The following is a 16,881-nucleotide window of genomic DNA, read 5'->3' as shown; positions in this document are numbered from 1 at the left end:
CACATGGAAGAGGGAGCAAGCTTGTTTACTCCTGCTCTGGAGGCTAGGACTCGAAGCAATGACTTCAAGTTACAAGAAAGGAGCTTCCGACTAAACACCAGGAAAAACATTATGGTGGTAAGAGCTATTTGACAGTGGAATGGTCTCCCTCGGGAGATTGTGGACTCGGTTTTTAAGTAGAGGTTGGATGGCCATCTGTCATGTATGCTAGTGGAGATTCCCTCATTGCAGCGGGTTGGTCTAGATGACCCGCAAGGTCCCTTGCCAACAACTCCAAAACTTTATGACCCTGAGCACCCTGAATAAATATTGCATTATTATTATCAGTGCTTTTTTCTGAGGGGACGCATACCCCTAAACATTTTGTGAACCTAAGTTTGGCCTCATTGAGAGAAAGTATTTCAATATGAGTAGGAAAATAAAGAGTACCCCTAAACATTTTTTTAAAAAAACCCACTGATGATGATTTTATTAGAATGTAAGCCTGTAGGGAGAGACAGCTTTGTTTCAACTGCTTTTAATGCCGCACTTAAGCCACTCTGGGGAGGGTTAGGGTCTCCCATTTTGGCAGAGCAACGGAAGCCCCCCCTGCAACTCAGCCGGGCGCGAGTAGCCCGTATGTACAACACTCGTGAGGCAAACTCGTCGACTGGTGGGGGGCGGGGGGCGCCATTCTTTCCGCGGCCGGGGATAGGTGGAACCTGGCGCAGGCGCGCTGCGGACGCCCTCTCTCACGTGACCCTCGCCCGCTAGCGGCAGAGCGCGAGGCGGTGTGCGTGCGGAGGTGGGAGGGGGGTAGAGGGAAACGGAGCGAGGAGCGTTTATAAAGCCGGCCGTGGTCGCGCGGAGGAGGAGAAGAAGACGAGATGAGGCCGGCGCTGGCGTTGCTGTTCCTGCTGGCTGCGGGGCTGGGCGGCTCTGGCGCTCAGCCGGACGGGTTGCCGCCCGGGAAGAAGCTGCGCATGGCCTACGCGACGGGGCCGCTGCTCAAGTTCCAGATCTGGTGAGAGGCCTTCTGCTCCTTCCTTCTCCTCCTCAGACCTTCCTCCGTCCGGGTTGGGAGGGCGAAGCCCACAGCCCACCGCGCGCCGTCCCTCTGGCCTCCCTTCCCCGCCGAAGCCTCGCCCTGCGGAGGCCGGAAAGGGAAGGGAGGCGAAGGGCGAGCGAGGAGGGGGCGAAGGGAAGGACTGACAACGCGGGGCGTCTGGGGTGCGGGGGGGGGAGAGAATTAGGGGGGCGTCTGGGGAGGTGTTGGGGGGCGAAGGGCGGCAGGTCCGCACATGAAGGTGCGGAGAAGCCCCTTCAGGCCTCGGGGAAAGTAGAGGACAGGCTACGTCGGAATTCAGATAAGAGTTGTTTTCCCAGGGCAGGAAACGTCTCTGTCTCTTACTTATTGAATTTATTTATTGAATTTATATACCGCCCTATACCCGGAGGTCTCAGTTCTTATCAATCTCTCTTCTCTCCCCCCCCCCCCCGATTTCAATCGCTTTAGCCTTTTTAGACCCACCTTTGACCTCAAATAAACATGCGTCTGGGGATCCCATTTCTTATTATCATATCTCTCCCCCCCCCCCCCCACACGCACATCCACCCCAAATATCTGTATGGCGGTAGTGCGGCTGTTTTGGCCCACCTCGGATCAGGCCATGGCCCACCAGTTGAAGACGACTGGCTTAGGATGCTGTGGCCCTTGTTGGAAGACATTAGGGTTGCTACAATAATGTTGGCTTTCTGATAGGCAGGAGGCATGAAGCTGAAATGAAGGAGGGAGGGTTGGGCAATGCTGTCCTTTCGGTGCTGTGCTTAGTTCACCTTGAATATATATATTGTGAAATATAGGGCTTGAGGTGGATAGGTGTTCAATAGGATGGGGAAGGACAAGGAGGCCCTGAGCAATTAATAGATTGAGGCCACGTTGGTGTTGGCAATTAGGTTGGGGTTTGAGGATGAGAAGTGGTGTGAGTAGCAGGGCGGATTGGTGGGACTATGTTGACTGGGGGGGGGAGTTGGGGGTGCCTGGTGATAAAAAAGGTGTTTATGTAAGGGCTTTCAGAAATGGTGCAGTGGTGCAAGAAGTCGAGGGGGCAGTATAGGCACTTGGACGCTGCAGGTAAGCAGAGTTTGAAATTAGCCAGGTGGCTTTTCATAGAATAGAATCATAGAGTTGGAAGAGACCACAAGGGCCATCGAGTCCAACCCCCTGCCAAGCAGGAAACACCATCAGAGCACTCCTGACATATGGTTGTCAAGCCTCTGCTTAAAGACCTCCAAAGAAGGAGACTCCACCACACTCCTTGGCAGCTTCTACCACTTGCAACCAAGGGAAGAGGCCTAGGCACCAGGATGGCACCTGACACCTCTACCAATCTAGAAGTGCATGCCTTGGGATGTGCATGCCTTGGGATCATTGGATCTGGTCTGTTTTCATATATTAATACCCCATCCTGTAGAATTCTATCAGTTATATTTTATCTGTGTGATAGGAATGAATTTCTGGAACCAAAATGCTTTTTCTGTGCAGCCTGAGCAGGAGCAGTCACCATTAAGAAAAAGAGGTTGGAATAGGACAATATATGTATGGACTGTCCCTGGATCAAGTGGCTTTTCTTTAAGTTCTCAAAGCTCTTAACCCAACTCAAGGTTGTCATCTGAACTAGCCAGATGTTTAACTGAGAATCAATCACAGTCAGTCCATCATTGAAAAATAAGACTTTAGAGCCGTCTTGCCTCACAATGGCAACTAGACATTGTTTTGGCGACTGTAAACCTGGTTTAAGGAGCCATTTGGTGCCTTGCTTATATATCTGAGTTTCTATTGCTGGGAGGACATGGTTTGTCCACACTCCAGTATGTGTGAGGATTCTATACTGAGGGAAGCAGTTTATAACATGAAAGGAACCTTAGTTCTTGTTTAGGACCTCTAAAGGTATACATAATGTGTTGATCTGTCAAAAGTGGAGCTGCCAAATAGTGCTTCTCTAAATAGTCCTCTTTTCCTTTGGATACTCATGTCTGTCATAAGGTTTGTGATCCATTAAGGGGAATAGTCTGTACTTTTGTATTTATATTGATGAAAGCCAAATACATGCAACACAAATGTTTACCCAAAAGTCAGTCCCACCATGTTCATTGAACAGAAGTCCTAGATCTGTGTACATTGGATTGATGCTTTGGGTTCCAATCCAGAGTAAGTGTATACTGGATAAAAGACTGTCCTAATGAAGTTGCTGAGGCTCGTATCTGAGCAAACATGCTTAGAATTGCACAACGTTTTATATAAAGGAATTTCTAAACAGCAAGTTGTAGTTAGTGATGGGTTTCAGTAAGGCATTTTGTTACTAAAGTTGGAAAACAACAAGTCACAAACAACATTTTACAATATTAACAAAGTTGCTAATAATATATTTATATGCAAACTGCTATTTGGATATGAGACATCAGTCTGAGTATGAATAATGGATTTGGAATGAGCAAAAATAGAAAAGTAAATTAAAGTGTGGGCCTAAAATGTTAGTACTTTCCTCTAAAAATAACTATTTAATGGAGTAATGGTTAGAATTCTGAATTTCAAGCAGTTTTTCAGCATTTGCCCATATCTAGCAATCCAGTTTTCTTTCTGTAACATGTTCTTTCCTCAGGCTTTCTTTATCAGCTTCAGCATTGTTCATTCTTGTGTTGGAAACATTCTTCATTTTTAAAGTTTCACCATCTATTTATTGCAATTTTTTTCAGGCATTGTTACTCCTTGTGTTAGCAGTGTTACATCAGCATAGCAACGCACCACAGTTGGGACCAAAGGGAAAGAAAAGCAGAGTCATTTAAAAAGCATTTCACATTAGTCTTCTAGGTTCCCAGTTCTATTACTGAATGTTTTGAGTAATATTTGTGAATTGTGTATATTCCTCAGTAGCTATTTAGCTTTTTTAAAAAAAACAAGAATCCCTGTTATAAATGTGAAAATCCAAGTTTTTTTCTTCTTTGAAAAAAACAAACAAACCTAAAATAAATCTCCCTTGTCTTTGAAGAGGACAACCATGAGGCTCTCAAAATAAAACTCAGAAGAGAATCAAACTGGGAGGCAAGTAAAGGAAACTCAAGGCTTGAATCATAAACATCATCTGAAAATTTTGTTCTTCTGGTGTACAGTATCCCTATGACCTGATCACCATTATGTATAAATTTCCTGGAAGGAAATTGTGGATTATTTGTGCTAGTATTCGAAACATTTTAGAGACTAGTTTGCTTCAAAACAGTTTTCTTAAAAACCTCCTCCTAACAACAAATGGACACGGCAAGGGGATGGAATCCACAGTATACAAAACACTGCTCCAAAATCCCACAAACCCCCTCAACGTAGGCAATAAACAATGAGAGGATGACATAGGCTATGAGGTTAACCCCACACAATGGACTAGAATCATAGAATCATAGAGTTGGAAGAGACCACAAGGGCCAGCGAGTCCAACCCGCTGCCAAGCAGGAAACACCATCAGAGCACTCCTGACATACGGTTGTCAAGCCTCTGCTTAAAGACCTCCAAAGAAGGAGACTCCACCACACTCCTTGGCAGCAAATTCCACTGTCAAACAGCTCTTACTGTCAGGAAGTTCTTCCTAATGTTTAGGTGGAATCTTCTTTCTTGTAGTTTGGATCCATTGCTCCGTGTCCGCTTCTCTGGAGCAGCAGAAAACAACCTTTCTCCCTCCTCTATGTGACATCCTTTTATATATTTGAACATGGCTATCATATCACCCCTTAACCTCCTCTTCTCCAGGCTAAACATGCCCAGCTCCCTTAGCCTTTCCTCATAAGGCATCGTTTCCAGGCCTTTGACCATTTTGGTTGCCCTCCTCTGGACACGTTCCAGTTTGTCAGTGTCCTTCTTGAACTGTGGTGCCCAGAACTGGACACAGTACTCCAGGTGAGGTCTGACCAGAGCAGAATACAGTGGCACTATTACTTCCCTTGATCTAGATGCTATACTCCTATTGATGCAGCCCAGAATTGCATTGGCTTTTTTAGCTGCCGCGTCACACTGTTGGCTTATGTCAAGTTTGTGGTCATCCAAGACTCCTAGATCCTTTTCACATGTACTGCTCTCAAGCCAGGTGTCACCCATCCTGTATTTGTGCCTCTCATTTTTTTTGCCCAAGTGCAATACTTTACATTTCTCCCTGTTAAAATTCATCTTGTTTGTTTTGGCCCAGTTCTCTAATCTGTCAAGGTCGTTTTGAAGTGTGATCCTGTCCTCTGGGGTGTTAGCCACCCCTCCCAGTTTGGTGTCATCTGCAAATTTGATCAGGATGCCCTTGAGTCCATCCTCCAAGTCGTTGATAAAGATGTTGAATAAGACCGGGCCCAAGACAGAACCCTGTGGCACCCCACTAGTCACTCTTCTCCAGGATGAAGAGGAACCAATGTGAATGTGGTCTAAACTTCTCTTTGAATCAATGTTGGTTAAAAGGGAAAAAAAACTCACCCTGAAACTCACAGATTGCACCTAACACCACCAAAATGCTGGAGAAGCTGCACCTCCATGGGCACATACCTTCACATGTGATGGGAATGCCCCAAAATCCAACTCTTCTGGACATCAGTCATACAAGAAATGCTCAAAATAACTTATCAAGTATTAGAAGTCACCCCAGAATTGGCCCTACCGAACATCTTCCAAGATAAGAATGCCCACTAACATTATAAAGAGCTCATAACCCACCTACTCTCAGCAGCCAGAACCTCAGCCAGACACTCGAGAGACCGTTCAGGAGTAAACATGGACCAGTGCTATCAAATAATATGGGAAACAGCCTTACTAGAAAAACTAACCAATCAGCTGAAACTGACACAGGGACAAATAGAAGAAGATGCCTTCACCTCAGTATGGTTCTCCTTTATCACATACATAGCCCAACAAGACAACAAGAGTCCACCGACAGCCTACGAATTAATATGGCTAACCTGTTCCAAAATTCCACCCCCTCACACACTCACGCACATAAATCTCACTACAGCCAACCAAAAACAACCAACCACACTCTAGGCCACCCTCAACCCCTCTCATCATCAAGGAAATATAACAAGCGAATAGTAAGAGCCTGTACAAGTGATGCTGACACAAAACCCCACATATACACTCAATAGAAGAATAGAAGCATCACCTCACAACCCCTCTCCATCTCCACGCCTCTTTTCTTCTCAACCTAATATTGCATGCAACACTAATGTCTCACAACAAATGAAACTGATCTGTAGAAAGCACAACTTGAAAAAAGAGACAATGCACGTCTTTTTGTAAACTAAGAAATCTTTAATTTAAAAAACCAGTTTTCTTTAGAGGGCCATCACTAGTGATTTTTGTAGTGATTGCTTAATGTAATAGTTTTTACTAAGGTAAGGCATAGCTGTACAGTGAGCTACACAAGAGAAGTCAATTACTAAAGTCCTTAGGCTCTTTAGAAATGTATGATGTGGAGCAGAAGAGATAATATCCAGAGCTGTAGTGGGAACACCAAAAACGTAAAGAGTTTTGATACAACAATCAAGTTTCCAGGTGGTATTGTGACATGAGGAGAAAGTGTGTTTTAATTTTCTGTCATTTTCTTCTTGGAGAGTTCTCAGCTGTATTCCATTTTCTTATTGTTTTTTGCGGATACTTTCAAGGAAAACAAACCGTTGACTCATTAAGTTTCAGCATTGGAATTAATTATTACCTACAGACGTGTTTTGGAAGCTCTCATACAGTTTGGATTTCGCCTTCTCGCTGGCTTGGTTAATATTTTCATCTCATACTGAAGGCTCTTGCTGCCATCCAAGCTATTGCATGACTTTAGATAAAATATTTAGTTGATTCCCCAGAACCAGAGGTAGGGGAAATGGGACACACACACTGAGATCAGTGTTAGAAACTCAGATATATAATCTAATCTACAAATGGCACCTTAAACCTAGGTTGCACTTGCCACAGTGGAATATCTAGGCACCTTTTATGGTTGTTGTTGTTGTTGTTGTTATTTCATTTCATTTCTGTACCACTTTATATTTTAAAGAACAAATCTCAAAGCAGTTTATAACACATTAAAATATCAAATAAAACAATCCAGAATAAAACAAATCCAAGCTTCAAGGAAAATATTTCAGATCCTTCTTTAAGTGACATTTTGCCTTCCCTAGTCTACAATCTGGCATCCAGAGATCTCCACCTGGTTGCAATTGGACCCATGCTAGTCGCAAAATGCGCCTGGATAATTTTAAGCACTGATAGAGATGGACTTAAAGCAGGCTTTTATCCTTGGGATAAAATGTCCCAAAAGCTACCTGTGAAAGTGTTTATACATCAGTGTACGTAGCACCATACCAAACTATAGGTAAAAACTAAACAGGCCCTATTCCTTAGGGAAATTACGGTTTAAAATAGACCATGTTTAGAGCTTAATATGTAAAAATGCAGTTGCCTGCATTTCAAAGTTGGTTATTTGAGGGGTGATCCAAAATGCCACATAAAGACTAAATATTAATTTACATGATGCTTTTACATTTACAGAATTGTGTTCAGAGTAATTTGCAGTGCATTAAAATGTAGATTTTGAGGAAAGACTTCAGGGAAGGGGAGAGAGCTGTCACCACTATTCAGAGGAGGAAAAGTCGGTGGGAGTTGTGATGGAGACCAAGAAACATTTGGGCAAATGAGGATGGTGAAGTTGGAGTAGAGTTAAATTGTTTTTAGGGAAATCCGGAAGCCTGCTAATTCCAATTGATTACCTACAAATAAATAATCTTAGCAAAATGTTCATGCTTAACTACACACCAACTAATTATAATAAAATATTTCTGTTCAGTGTTTCCTGAGGATACAGACGGGTGTTTGAGGAGTACATGCAGGTTATTAGCCAGCGGTACCCAGACATCCGCATTGAAGGGGAAAATTATCTCCCTCAGCCTCTTTATAGGTAAGTTTATTATGAATTAAAATATGACAGAAACATGAGTTTAGACCTATTATTGCTCTTGTTTATCTAATTTGGTACCTATGGCACGAGTTCAGTTTCATGAGGCTAGCTAAACTAATCAACCCACACTTGCAAACTAGTAATGATAGATTGCTTTTGCTGTGGTTAGAATGTTTACACTAATGATGATGCAGAAGAGAGAGCATAAAGAAGTGGTGAGTTTTGTGCATTATGACAACCTGAAGAACTAAGATCTCAGCCCAGAATTGCATTCATTAATTGGAATACAGGCGACTCCCCAGTTACATGGAGCTTATGCTCCTGGGTACTGCATGTGTACTTGAAATCATATATAGTGGGGAACATGCATCTAAAAAGCCTGTAAACACCCTTTTAAACCTCTGGAAACCCTTGAAAAACCAGCACCACTTACCAGACTGGCATGAATGGTGGCAGTAGTGGCTCTCATCAGTCTTCCTCATCACTGCAGGATGATGTGGAAACAATGACAAGTTGGGTAGACTGGTACCCCAAGGTGCTTGGCTGTGGGTCAGATTCTTTTGCTGCTATCCAAATTCCAACTGTCCGCAGGCCTCAAAGGGCAGTGCAAAGGCTCATGGGACTTCTGTTTCCCTGCTCTTTCCACACTTTTTTGCATTTTAAATTGAATTATTTCTTTCCCAGCACCATGCACAAGTTGAACACACATGTGGGGAGTTACATGTAGTCTTGCATTTTAAATGCAGCGTTTTCAAATACGTAATATTGATAAGATGAAATATCACTAGTTACTGGAATAGTGACATGCAGCTGGGTATGGCATAATCTTCGTCGTTTTTGATAAAATAAGTTTAGGAATAGCCTTTGGCGACTAACATATCTCTTTCTTCTCCCAGACATATAGCATCTTTCCTGTCAGTCTTCAAACTAGTGTTAATAGGCTTCATTATTGTTGGCAAGGATCCTTTTGCTTTCTTTGGCATGCAAGCTCCAAGCGTCTGGCAGTGGGGCCAAGAAAATAAGGTAAAGAGACTACTTTTTCTTTTACAACTTCACTTTTTTCATGGAGTGGAGATTGGTTTCCTGGTGTTCACACAACTAAATGCTCCCACAAACACGCACATGCGCTTGAAGGGGAAATTGCTTCAGAACACACACAACCCCCCACCCCACCCCCCCGTTCGTACCTTGGTTATTGAATGCCCTGGAACTCGTATGTTTTGGCTCCCAAACGCTGCAAACTTGGAAGTGATTGTTCTGGTTTGCGAACGTACTTTTGGAACCAAACATCTGACAGGGCTTCCGCAGCTCCTGATTGGCTGCATGAGCTTCCTGCAGCCAATCAGAAGCCTCAATTCAGTTTTGGAAGTTGAACAGACTTCTGGAATGGATTCCATTTGACTTCCAAGGTACGACCGTATGTCTTTAAGAGGGCTGGAAAAAATAACTCTCTACTGGTTATAATCAGCTTTTTGAGCTGCAAATAAGAATGTCACCATTAGTTATGGTTTATTCTTTGGTGGCTGGTGCAGAAGACCTAGAAGAGCAGAAAACAGCAGTACTACTTTTCAGATGAGGCAAGGATTCTGGTCTAAGTAGTATCTTTAGTATTAGAAATTCTGAAAAATAACTAAACTTATGAAGTAATGGGTTAAATGTATAACCACATGATCTTGGATAATTAATCCATGTACAAGAAGCTGCAATCTTAATATGAGATGAAACATAAATCTTTCACTATGAGATCTTTTTATGCCCTGTTGCTGAAGATTGCATCATTTTATCCTTTGGGTATAGCGCCAAAAGCACATTTAACATTCTGGAGTAAAGGGAACGATTCCTCTAGGGTTTGAAACAGAATAGTAGTAAGACAACTTATGTAGAGCATATGTGTATTTGCTTACTTGCTTTATAAAAAGGGGTTTTATTTTAGAAATAATAACCATCCTGATTTTATTCCAGCAATCAGTGTGTCATACTGGTTATCACTTGGTATTTATCTTACTTAAGTGTTATAAATGAACCCTCTGAATTCAAGACAGGGAAGGAAAATGAACAAATTTTAATTTAGAGTCACAAAGAAAGGAGATTACTTTCACCAAATATTAGTATCAGCTGAATATAGAGCTGAACTGATAAATATGCTGCATCATTTAAAGACTAGCATTTAGATTAATGTGTTTAATTTTTAGGTCTATGCTTGTATGATGGTTTTCTTCCTGAGCAGCATGACTGAGAACATTTGTATGTCAACAGGTGCATTTGAAATAACTTTAAATGGTGAGTTCTGAACAGCTTTTGTGTATTCTTGTTAGCTTAAGAGGGATTTTGTGTTAATTGTACCCATTGTTAAGTATTTATGAAGCTGCCAGCTGCATTTGGTTCAGAAGACCGAAATAAAGGTTCTATTTAAGATGACCCTATGTCAAAGTTGTGACTAGTGTGAGTGATCCCTAAACTTTCACAAATAACTAAAGCTATAGTATTAACAGTTCTTAAGTAATGTGCCATTTAAAAGACCTCTCCAGTGTAAGTTGATTGAACATTGACAGAGTAATCTGTTTGTCAAGAAAGAACTTTGCACACAGATTCTTCATGCAAACCTTGTAAACAGAAGTGTGTGTGTGCGTGCGTGTGTGTGTGTATTAATCTAGTTTCTTCAGAAGCTTGGTAATACTTAATTGCATGTACAAATGGTATTTGTGGGATGGAGACGGGAGTGAGAGTGAACCTATACTGTATTCAAAAGCTTGTATCAGTTGTTTTTCTCTGGATATCCTGGCAAGCATAAAATAAGAGCAGCAACTGGCAGTTCCTACACTGTACAAAAAGTAGTTTAATATGCTAATCATGTTCTTTACCTCCTACACTTCTTATTTAGATGTTCCAGTGTGGTCTAAGCTACAGTCTGGGCACCTTCCTTCCATGCAGCAACTTGTTCAAATCCTCGATAATGAAATGAAACTCAACGTGCACATGGAGCAAATGCCACACCATAGATCATAGCCCCATCCATCAGTACTGAAAATTTCTTGTAAGTTTGTTTTGAAGATTACTCAGCTAGGTATTTGATTTGCAGGATAAAATGGTAATAAATAATCCTTGTATTTAATCACTCGCCTGATAGCTTTTGGCTGACAAGGGATTTTATGCAGGCAAGTAAGTGGGCTGGTGGATCAGGGACAGATAATTCCATCCCTACTTTCCAGACTGTTGTTTTTCTGTGCTGGCTGTGGAGGAAAGAGCTTCTCTTCCTTTGGAAAAAAAGACTATTGGACTCTTTGAAGGCTAGCAAAAAAATATCACAACTAACTTTCATGCAATTAATGTTTCATACACATGTTCCACCTAGGCTTAACATGGAACTTCTGGAACTTGGTGACTGTCAGTGTTAGCTCTTTCCTTTGCTAGATAACTTCTACACATGTTGTCTCATGTAGTACTAGCCTGGTGGCATGCATATTAAATATCAATTCATTATTTCTGTTTGCCGAGCTTCTAGTGTGTTGTTGTTCTAACTGAATATAGTAGGTTTTCCATGGCGACATTGGATATAGAATGGCTTTGGGTATATTTATTTGATCTATTTTTGTAGCACAACCTGCTATGTTTTTGCTCTGTTTTTCAGACATTAAGCAACACTTTCAAAAGACAACATGAACGAAATAAATGACGGCCTGTACTGAAGACAGAATACTTGTTGGTACAGACTGGATGCTCTCCTCGTTTTCATGTTGCTCCTGAATATCTTAATGCAAGACCCCTTTCAGTGCTGGTATATTTCAAAGTACTGCACATTCAAGGAGTGCAATAATACAATATAGTTTGTTTTTTTAAAAGTTAATTCAACCACTCTAGAGCTAGACAATGCAGACATTAACCGATAACAATGTTTTGGGTTGGATCCATAGTTAATTGCACTTAGTTCCAATTGAAATCAATGTAGTTTAAGTGCATCTAACTTAGGGCTAGACCAGCTAAGTTCTACTTGAACTAGACCCACTGAAATTAACAGAACAGTTATTTCCTGGGTCTGCTCCAAGTATGACCAATGTTGGATACAACCCATAGCCTAGGTCCAACACTTTTATTTTCATTTCTAAGAAGATGACAAAATGCTTTAATAACCTTATTTTTTTCATTGGAAAAGTTGTCTGATCTACTGTGCGTGAAATTTATGTTCCATTTGTAGTTAAAATTGATCTCTTAGGAGTACTGGTTATCCTTTAAACTGGTCTGGATAAAAATTGGTGGCTGTCAAACACTGCAGATTTGATTATGTAAGTTTTGTATATTTTCAGAGTATATTGCTGAGTGAATGGTGCATTGTATAATAAATTATAGAAACAAAACTATATGCAGAGTAAGTACCTAAGTGTCATGACTTCAAAGAAGACCAAGTGCTGTTTGAATTCCCTCAGCAATTTTGAAGTCTGTTTCTGGGCCACTCTAAATGATCAAATAGCTTGGCCTTTATTCTGTCCTAAATATGAGCTAAGCAAACTAATTTAAATAAAGAAATTTCATCTACTGTGTGAAAGACCTTGAATCATTTTATGAATTTGTCTGTCTGGTGACTGTGCTTGAAGAAGAAGAAAAGCACAAGACAATGTTTAATGTTTATGGTAGCTTTCCTGTTTGAAACTTCAACTTCTGCAATTCACAACACATCAAGTTACAGTTACAGACTTATGTTTGGAAAGTACCAAACACATTGCCTGTGATAGAATACTTTTAGCCTAGTAACAGCCGTTTCCTCTCCTCTGGCTTCTTAGATAGAAAGGAAATTAAACATTCTAATTACTGAGCTGGAAGAATGTGTTGGAAGTCTATGAGAAACCACCACTATTTATATTTAAGCCACGAAGAAGAAACTGTTTGGTTGGATCCAGTGCAACTGTTCTATTTACAGAAGGGATTGTAAACCACCAAAGGATTCCACAAGCTCAAGCGTATTTTGCAAATTCCTTATACAGCAACCCATGGCGCTTTTCTGTGATTGCAAGGAGAATTTTTTTGGGGGGGGGGGCACCTACCTTTTGCCTCCATTTGTGAGAGTCTTCTGTGACCAAAACTGCACTCTCAGTTCTAACACAGTAACTTACTTGGAAGCAGCTGGAGGTGGCGGAAACATAACTCATCCTTTTGTTTAGACTTGAATGCTGGGTAAAAAAATTAGAATGAGCAAAACAAAAATAGAATGTAATTTGGGACACAAACACTGTGTTTCCATAGCACATGTTTAATGATATATCTGTGAAGAATTAAACTGAAACAAGGTAACATTTTGAAGCCTTGAATTACATACAGGCATACATATGTATACGCAAATGAACAGTGGCTTTCCCCCTTCCATAGCCAGACTAGAAACCCCAGGTAAATGCAGAGGGGAGCTCAGTTTTTCTAATGTATTTTTAAAAAAATGGTTTCTTGTGTCTGTTGTAGAAAAGTCATAGGTTTAATTTTAAAAAGAAACAAATACCTAAAATGTTTTCTGCAAGTAGATTGCTAGCACTATATGCAAGTCTGAAGTCCGTAAAATGTTGGTGCTCACGAGAAAACATTTTATGCCACTATGTTGTTGGGAAAGCTGTATATTTTTAGGGAAGTTTAGGGTTATGTTTAGGGAAGCTTTTAATGTCTGAGATTTTAATGTATCTTTGTTGGAAGCCTCCCAGAGTGGCTGGGGAAATCCAGCCAGATGGGCGGGGTACAAGTAAATTATTATTATATTATATTTTATCACTGTTGGTCTAGTGAGTTAGGGAAGGAAAAGCTATTTAGTCAGTAGGCAGTAACTAAAATGCCTGCAATTTTCATCCATATGTAGCTAATTTAATACGAACGTTTAATGCTCGTTCACCTGTTTTGTTTCTAATTTGAGTATTTTGTGATGTGATTTGTCTTTGAAGTTTTCAGTATGTATCATACTTGATGGATATGAGTTACATGTGCATGTTGGCTTTAATACAGCTAGAGTTGTAAATTACAGACCATCAAATGTTACTGACAAATCTTCTGATCCGCTCCCGAGCCTTTTGAATCACCAGTGAAATGCACCCCAACTCTCAGCATTCAGTATATTCCTCCCCTCACCCTGAATGTATCTTGTGAAGGAAGGATTTTCTTTTCCCATGAATAATGTACCTCCATGTGAACAAACAGTTTTAGTATCAAGCAAGCAGAGTGCACCTGTGTTTGTGGTTGCTCAGGTGTGTTGCTAGGTTGTTAATTTCCATAAACTCTAGCCGTACAGAACATCAACACTGTTTTTGAACCTTCCTGCTTTGAGAGTGCATGGTTTTAAAACTAGCTTCGTGGCATTGCAACAGGGCTGTGTAAGAAGCACAATGTGCAGCATCTCTTGCCACTTACCGTATTTTTCGCCCTATAGGACGCACCGTCCCATAAGGCGCACCTAGTTTTTTGGGGGGGAAATAAAGGAAAAAAATTATTTCCCCCCCAGGCGCGGGGTTGGGGAAGCCCGAGCTTCCCCCGACCCCAGCCCCCAAACAGGCAGCTCTCTGCAAGCCGTGGGAGCCCAGTGCTGGCTCCCGCTGCTAGCGGAGAGGTCCGCGAAGCCTGGGCGCGCTGAGCTCAGCGCGCGCAGGCTTCGGCATGCAGGCACGTCTCCGCCAGCAGCGGGAGCGTTCCCGCTGCTAGCGGAGAGGTCCGCGAAGCCTGGGCGCGCTGAGCTCAGCGCGCGCAGGCTTCGGCATGCAGGCACGTCTCCGCCAGCAGCGGGAGCGTTCCCGCTGCTAGCGGAGAGGTCCGCGAAGCCTGGGCGCGCTGAGCTCAGCGCGCGCAGGCTTCGGCATGCAGGCACGTCTCCGCCAGCAGCGGGAGCGTTCCCGCTGCTAGCGGAGAGGTCCGCGAAGCCTGGGCGCGCTGAGCTCAGCGCGCGCAGGCTTCGGCATGCAGGCACCTCTCCGCCAGCAGCGGGAGCGTTCCCGCTGCTAGCGGAGAGGTCCGCGAAGCCTGGGCGCGCTGAGCTCAGCGCGCGCAGGCTTCCGCATGCAGGCACGTCTCCGCCAGCAGCGGGAGCGTTCCCGCTGCTAGCGGAGAGGTCCGCGAAGCCTGGGCGCGCTGAGCTCAGCGCGCGCAGGCTTCCGCATGCAGGCACCTCTCCGCCAGCAGCGGGAGCGTTCCCGCTGCTAGCGGAGAGGTCCGCGAAGCCTGGGCGCGCAGGCTTCCGCATGCAGGCACCTCTCCGCCAGCAGCGGGAGCGTTCCCGCTGCTAGCGGAGAGGTCCGCGAAGCCTGGGCGCGCTGAGCTCAGCGCGCGCAGGCTTCCGCATGCAGGCACCTCTCCGCCAGCAGCGGGAGCGTTCCCGCTGCTAGCGGAGAGGTCCGCGAAGCCTGGGCGCGCTGAGCTCAGCGCGCGCAGGCTTCCGCATGCAGGCACGTCTCCGCCAGCAGCGGGAGCGTTCCCGCTGCTAGCGGAGAGGTCCACGAAGCCTGGGCGCGCTGAGCTCAGCGCGCGCAGGCTTCGGCATGCAGGCACCTCTCCACCAGCAGCGGGAGCGTTCCCGCTGCTAGCGGAGAGGTCCGCGAAGCCTGGGCGCGCTGAGCTCAGCGCGCGCAGGCTTCCGCATGCAGGCACCTCTCCGCCAGCAGCGGGAGCGTTCCCGCTGCTAGCGGAGAGGTCCGCGAAGCCTGGGCGCGCTGAGCTCAGCGCGCGCAGGCTTCCGCATGCAGGCACCTCTCCGCCAGCAGCGGGAGCGTTCCCGCTGCTAGCGGAGAGGTCCGCGAAGCCTGGGCGCGCTGAGCTCAGCGCGCGCAGGCTTCCGCATGCAGGCACCTCTCCGCCAGCAGCGGGAGCGTTCCCGCTGCTAGCGGAGAGGTCCGCGAAGCCTGGGCGCGCTGAGCTCAGCGCGCGCAGGCTTCGGCATGCAGGCACGTCTCCGCCAGCAGCGGGAGCGTTCCCGCTGCTAGCGGAGAGGTCCGCGAAGCCTGGGCGCGCTGAGCTCAGCGCGCGCAGGCTTCGGCATGCAGGCACCTCTCCGCCAGCAGCGGGAGCGTTCCCGCTGCTAGCGGAGAGGTCCGCGAAGCCTGGGCGCGCTGAGCTCAGCGCGCGCAGGCTTCGGCATGCAGGCACCTCTCCGCCAGCAGCGGGAGCGTTCCCGCTGCTAGCGGAGAGGTCCGCGAAGCCTGGGCGCGCTGAGCTCAGCGCGCGCAGGCTTCCGCATGCAGGCACGTCTCCGCCAGCAGCGGGAGCGTTCCCGCTGCTAGCGGAGAGGTCCGCGAAGCCTGGGCGCGCTGAGCTCAGCGCGCGCAGGCTTCCGCATGCAGGCACCTCTCCGCCAGCAGCGGGAGCGTTCCCGCTGCTAGCGGAGAGGTCCGCGAAGCCTGGGCGCGCTGAGCTCAGCGCGCGCAGGCTTCGGCATGCAGGCACGTCTCCGCCAGCAGCGGGAGCGTTCCCGCTGCTAGCGGAGAGGTCCGCGAAGCCTGGGCGCGCTGAGCTCAGCGCGCGCAGGCTTCGGCATGCAGGCACGTCTCCGCCAGCAGCGGGAGCGTTCCCGCTGCTAGCGGAGAGGTCCGCGAAGCCTGGGCGCGCTGAGCTCAGCGCGCGCAGGCTTCGGCATGCAGGCACCTCTCCGCCAGCAGCGGGAGCGTTCCCGCTGCTAGCGGAGAGGTCCGCGAAGCCTGGGCGCGCTGAGCTCAGCGCGCGCAGGCTTCGGCATGCAGGCACCTCTCCGCCAGCAGCGGGAGCGTTCCTGCTGTTTGCGGAGAGGTCCGCGAAGCCTGCATTCGCCCCATAGGACGCACCCAGATTTCCCCTTCATTTTTGGAGGGGAAAAAGTGCGTCCTATAGGGCGAAAAATACGGTAGGAACTTTGTGTCTTGTAGCTTCTGGCCATGCAGTGAGCCCACTGCTGCCCCACTTGGAAATCTGGGGTAGAACAAAGATGAGGACTTATTGATGTACTAGT

At 45.5% G+C, this 16,881-nt stretch overlaps 1 protein-coding gene across 1 annotated transcript; it reads left to right on the top strand.

Moving 5' to 3' along the window:
* Positions 1-635: 635 nt before the first annotated feature.
* On the top strand, positions 636-12,489 carry SELENOT (selenoprotein T). Its single transcript, XM_083443040.1, has 6 exons — positions 636-1,003; positions 7,839-7,949; positions 8,846-8,972; positions 10,142-10,229; positions 10,831-10,983; positions 11,578-12,489. The coding sequence occupies exons 1-5, from the start codon at positions 867-869 to the stop codon at positions 10,953-10,955; spliced, it is 588 nt and encodes a 195-aa protein (XP_083299166.1). The 5' UTR covers positions 636-866; the 3' UTR covers positions 10,956-10,983; positions 11,578-12,489.
* Positions 12,490-16,881: the final 4,392 nt, after the last annotated feature.

Source organism: Podarcis tiliguerta (genome assembly GCF_965153285.1).
Source record: "Podarcis tiliguerta genome assembly, chromosome: 5".
NCBI classification, from domain to species: domain Eukaryota; kingdom Metazoa; phylum Chordata; class Lepidosauria; order Squamata; family Lacertidae; genus Podarcis; species Podarcis tiliguerta.
Note: the sequence above shows the minus strand (reverse complement) of the source record. Positions and strands in the feature narration are given on the sequence as shown.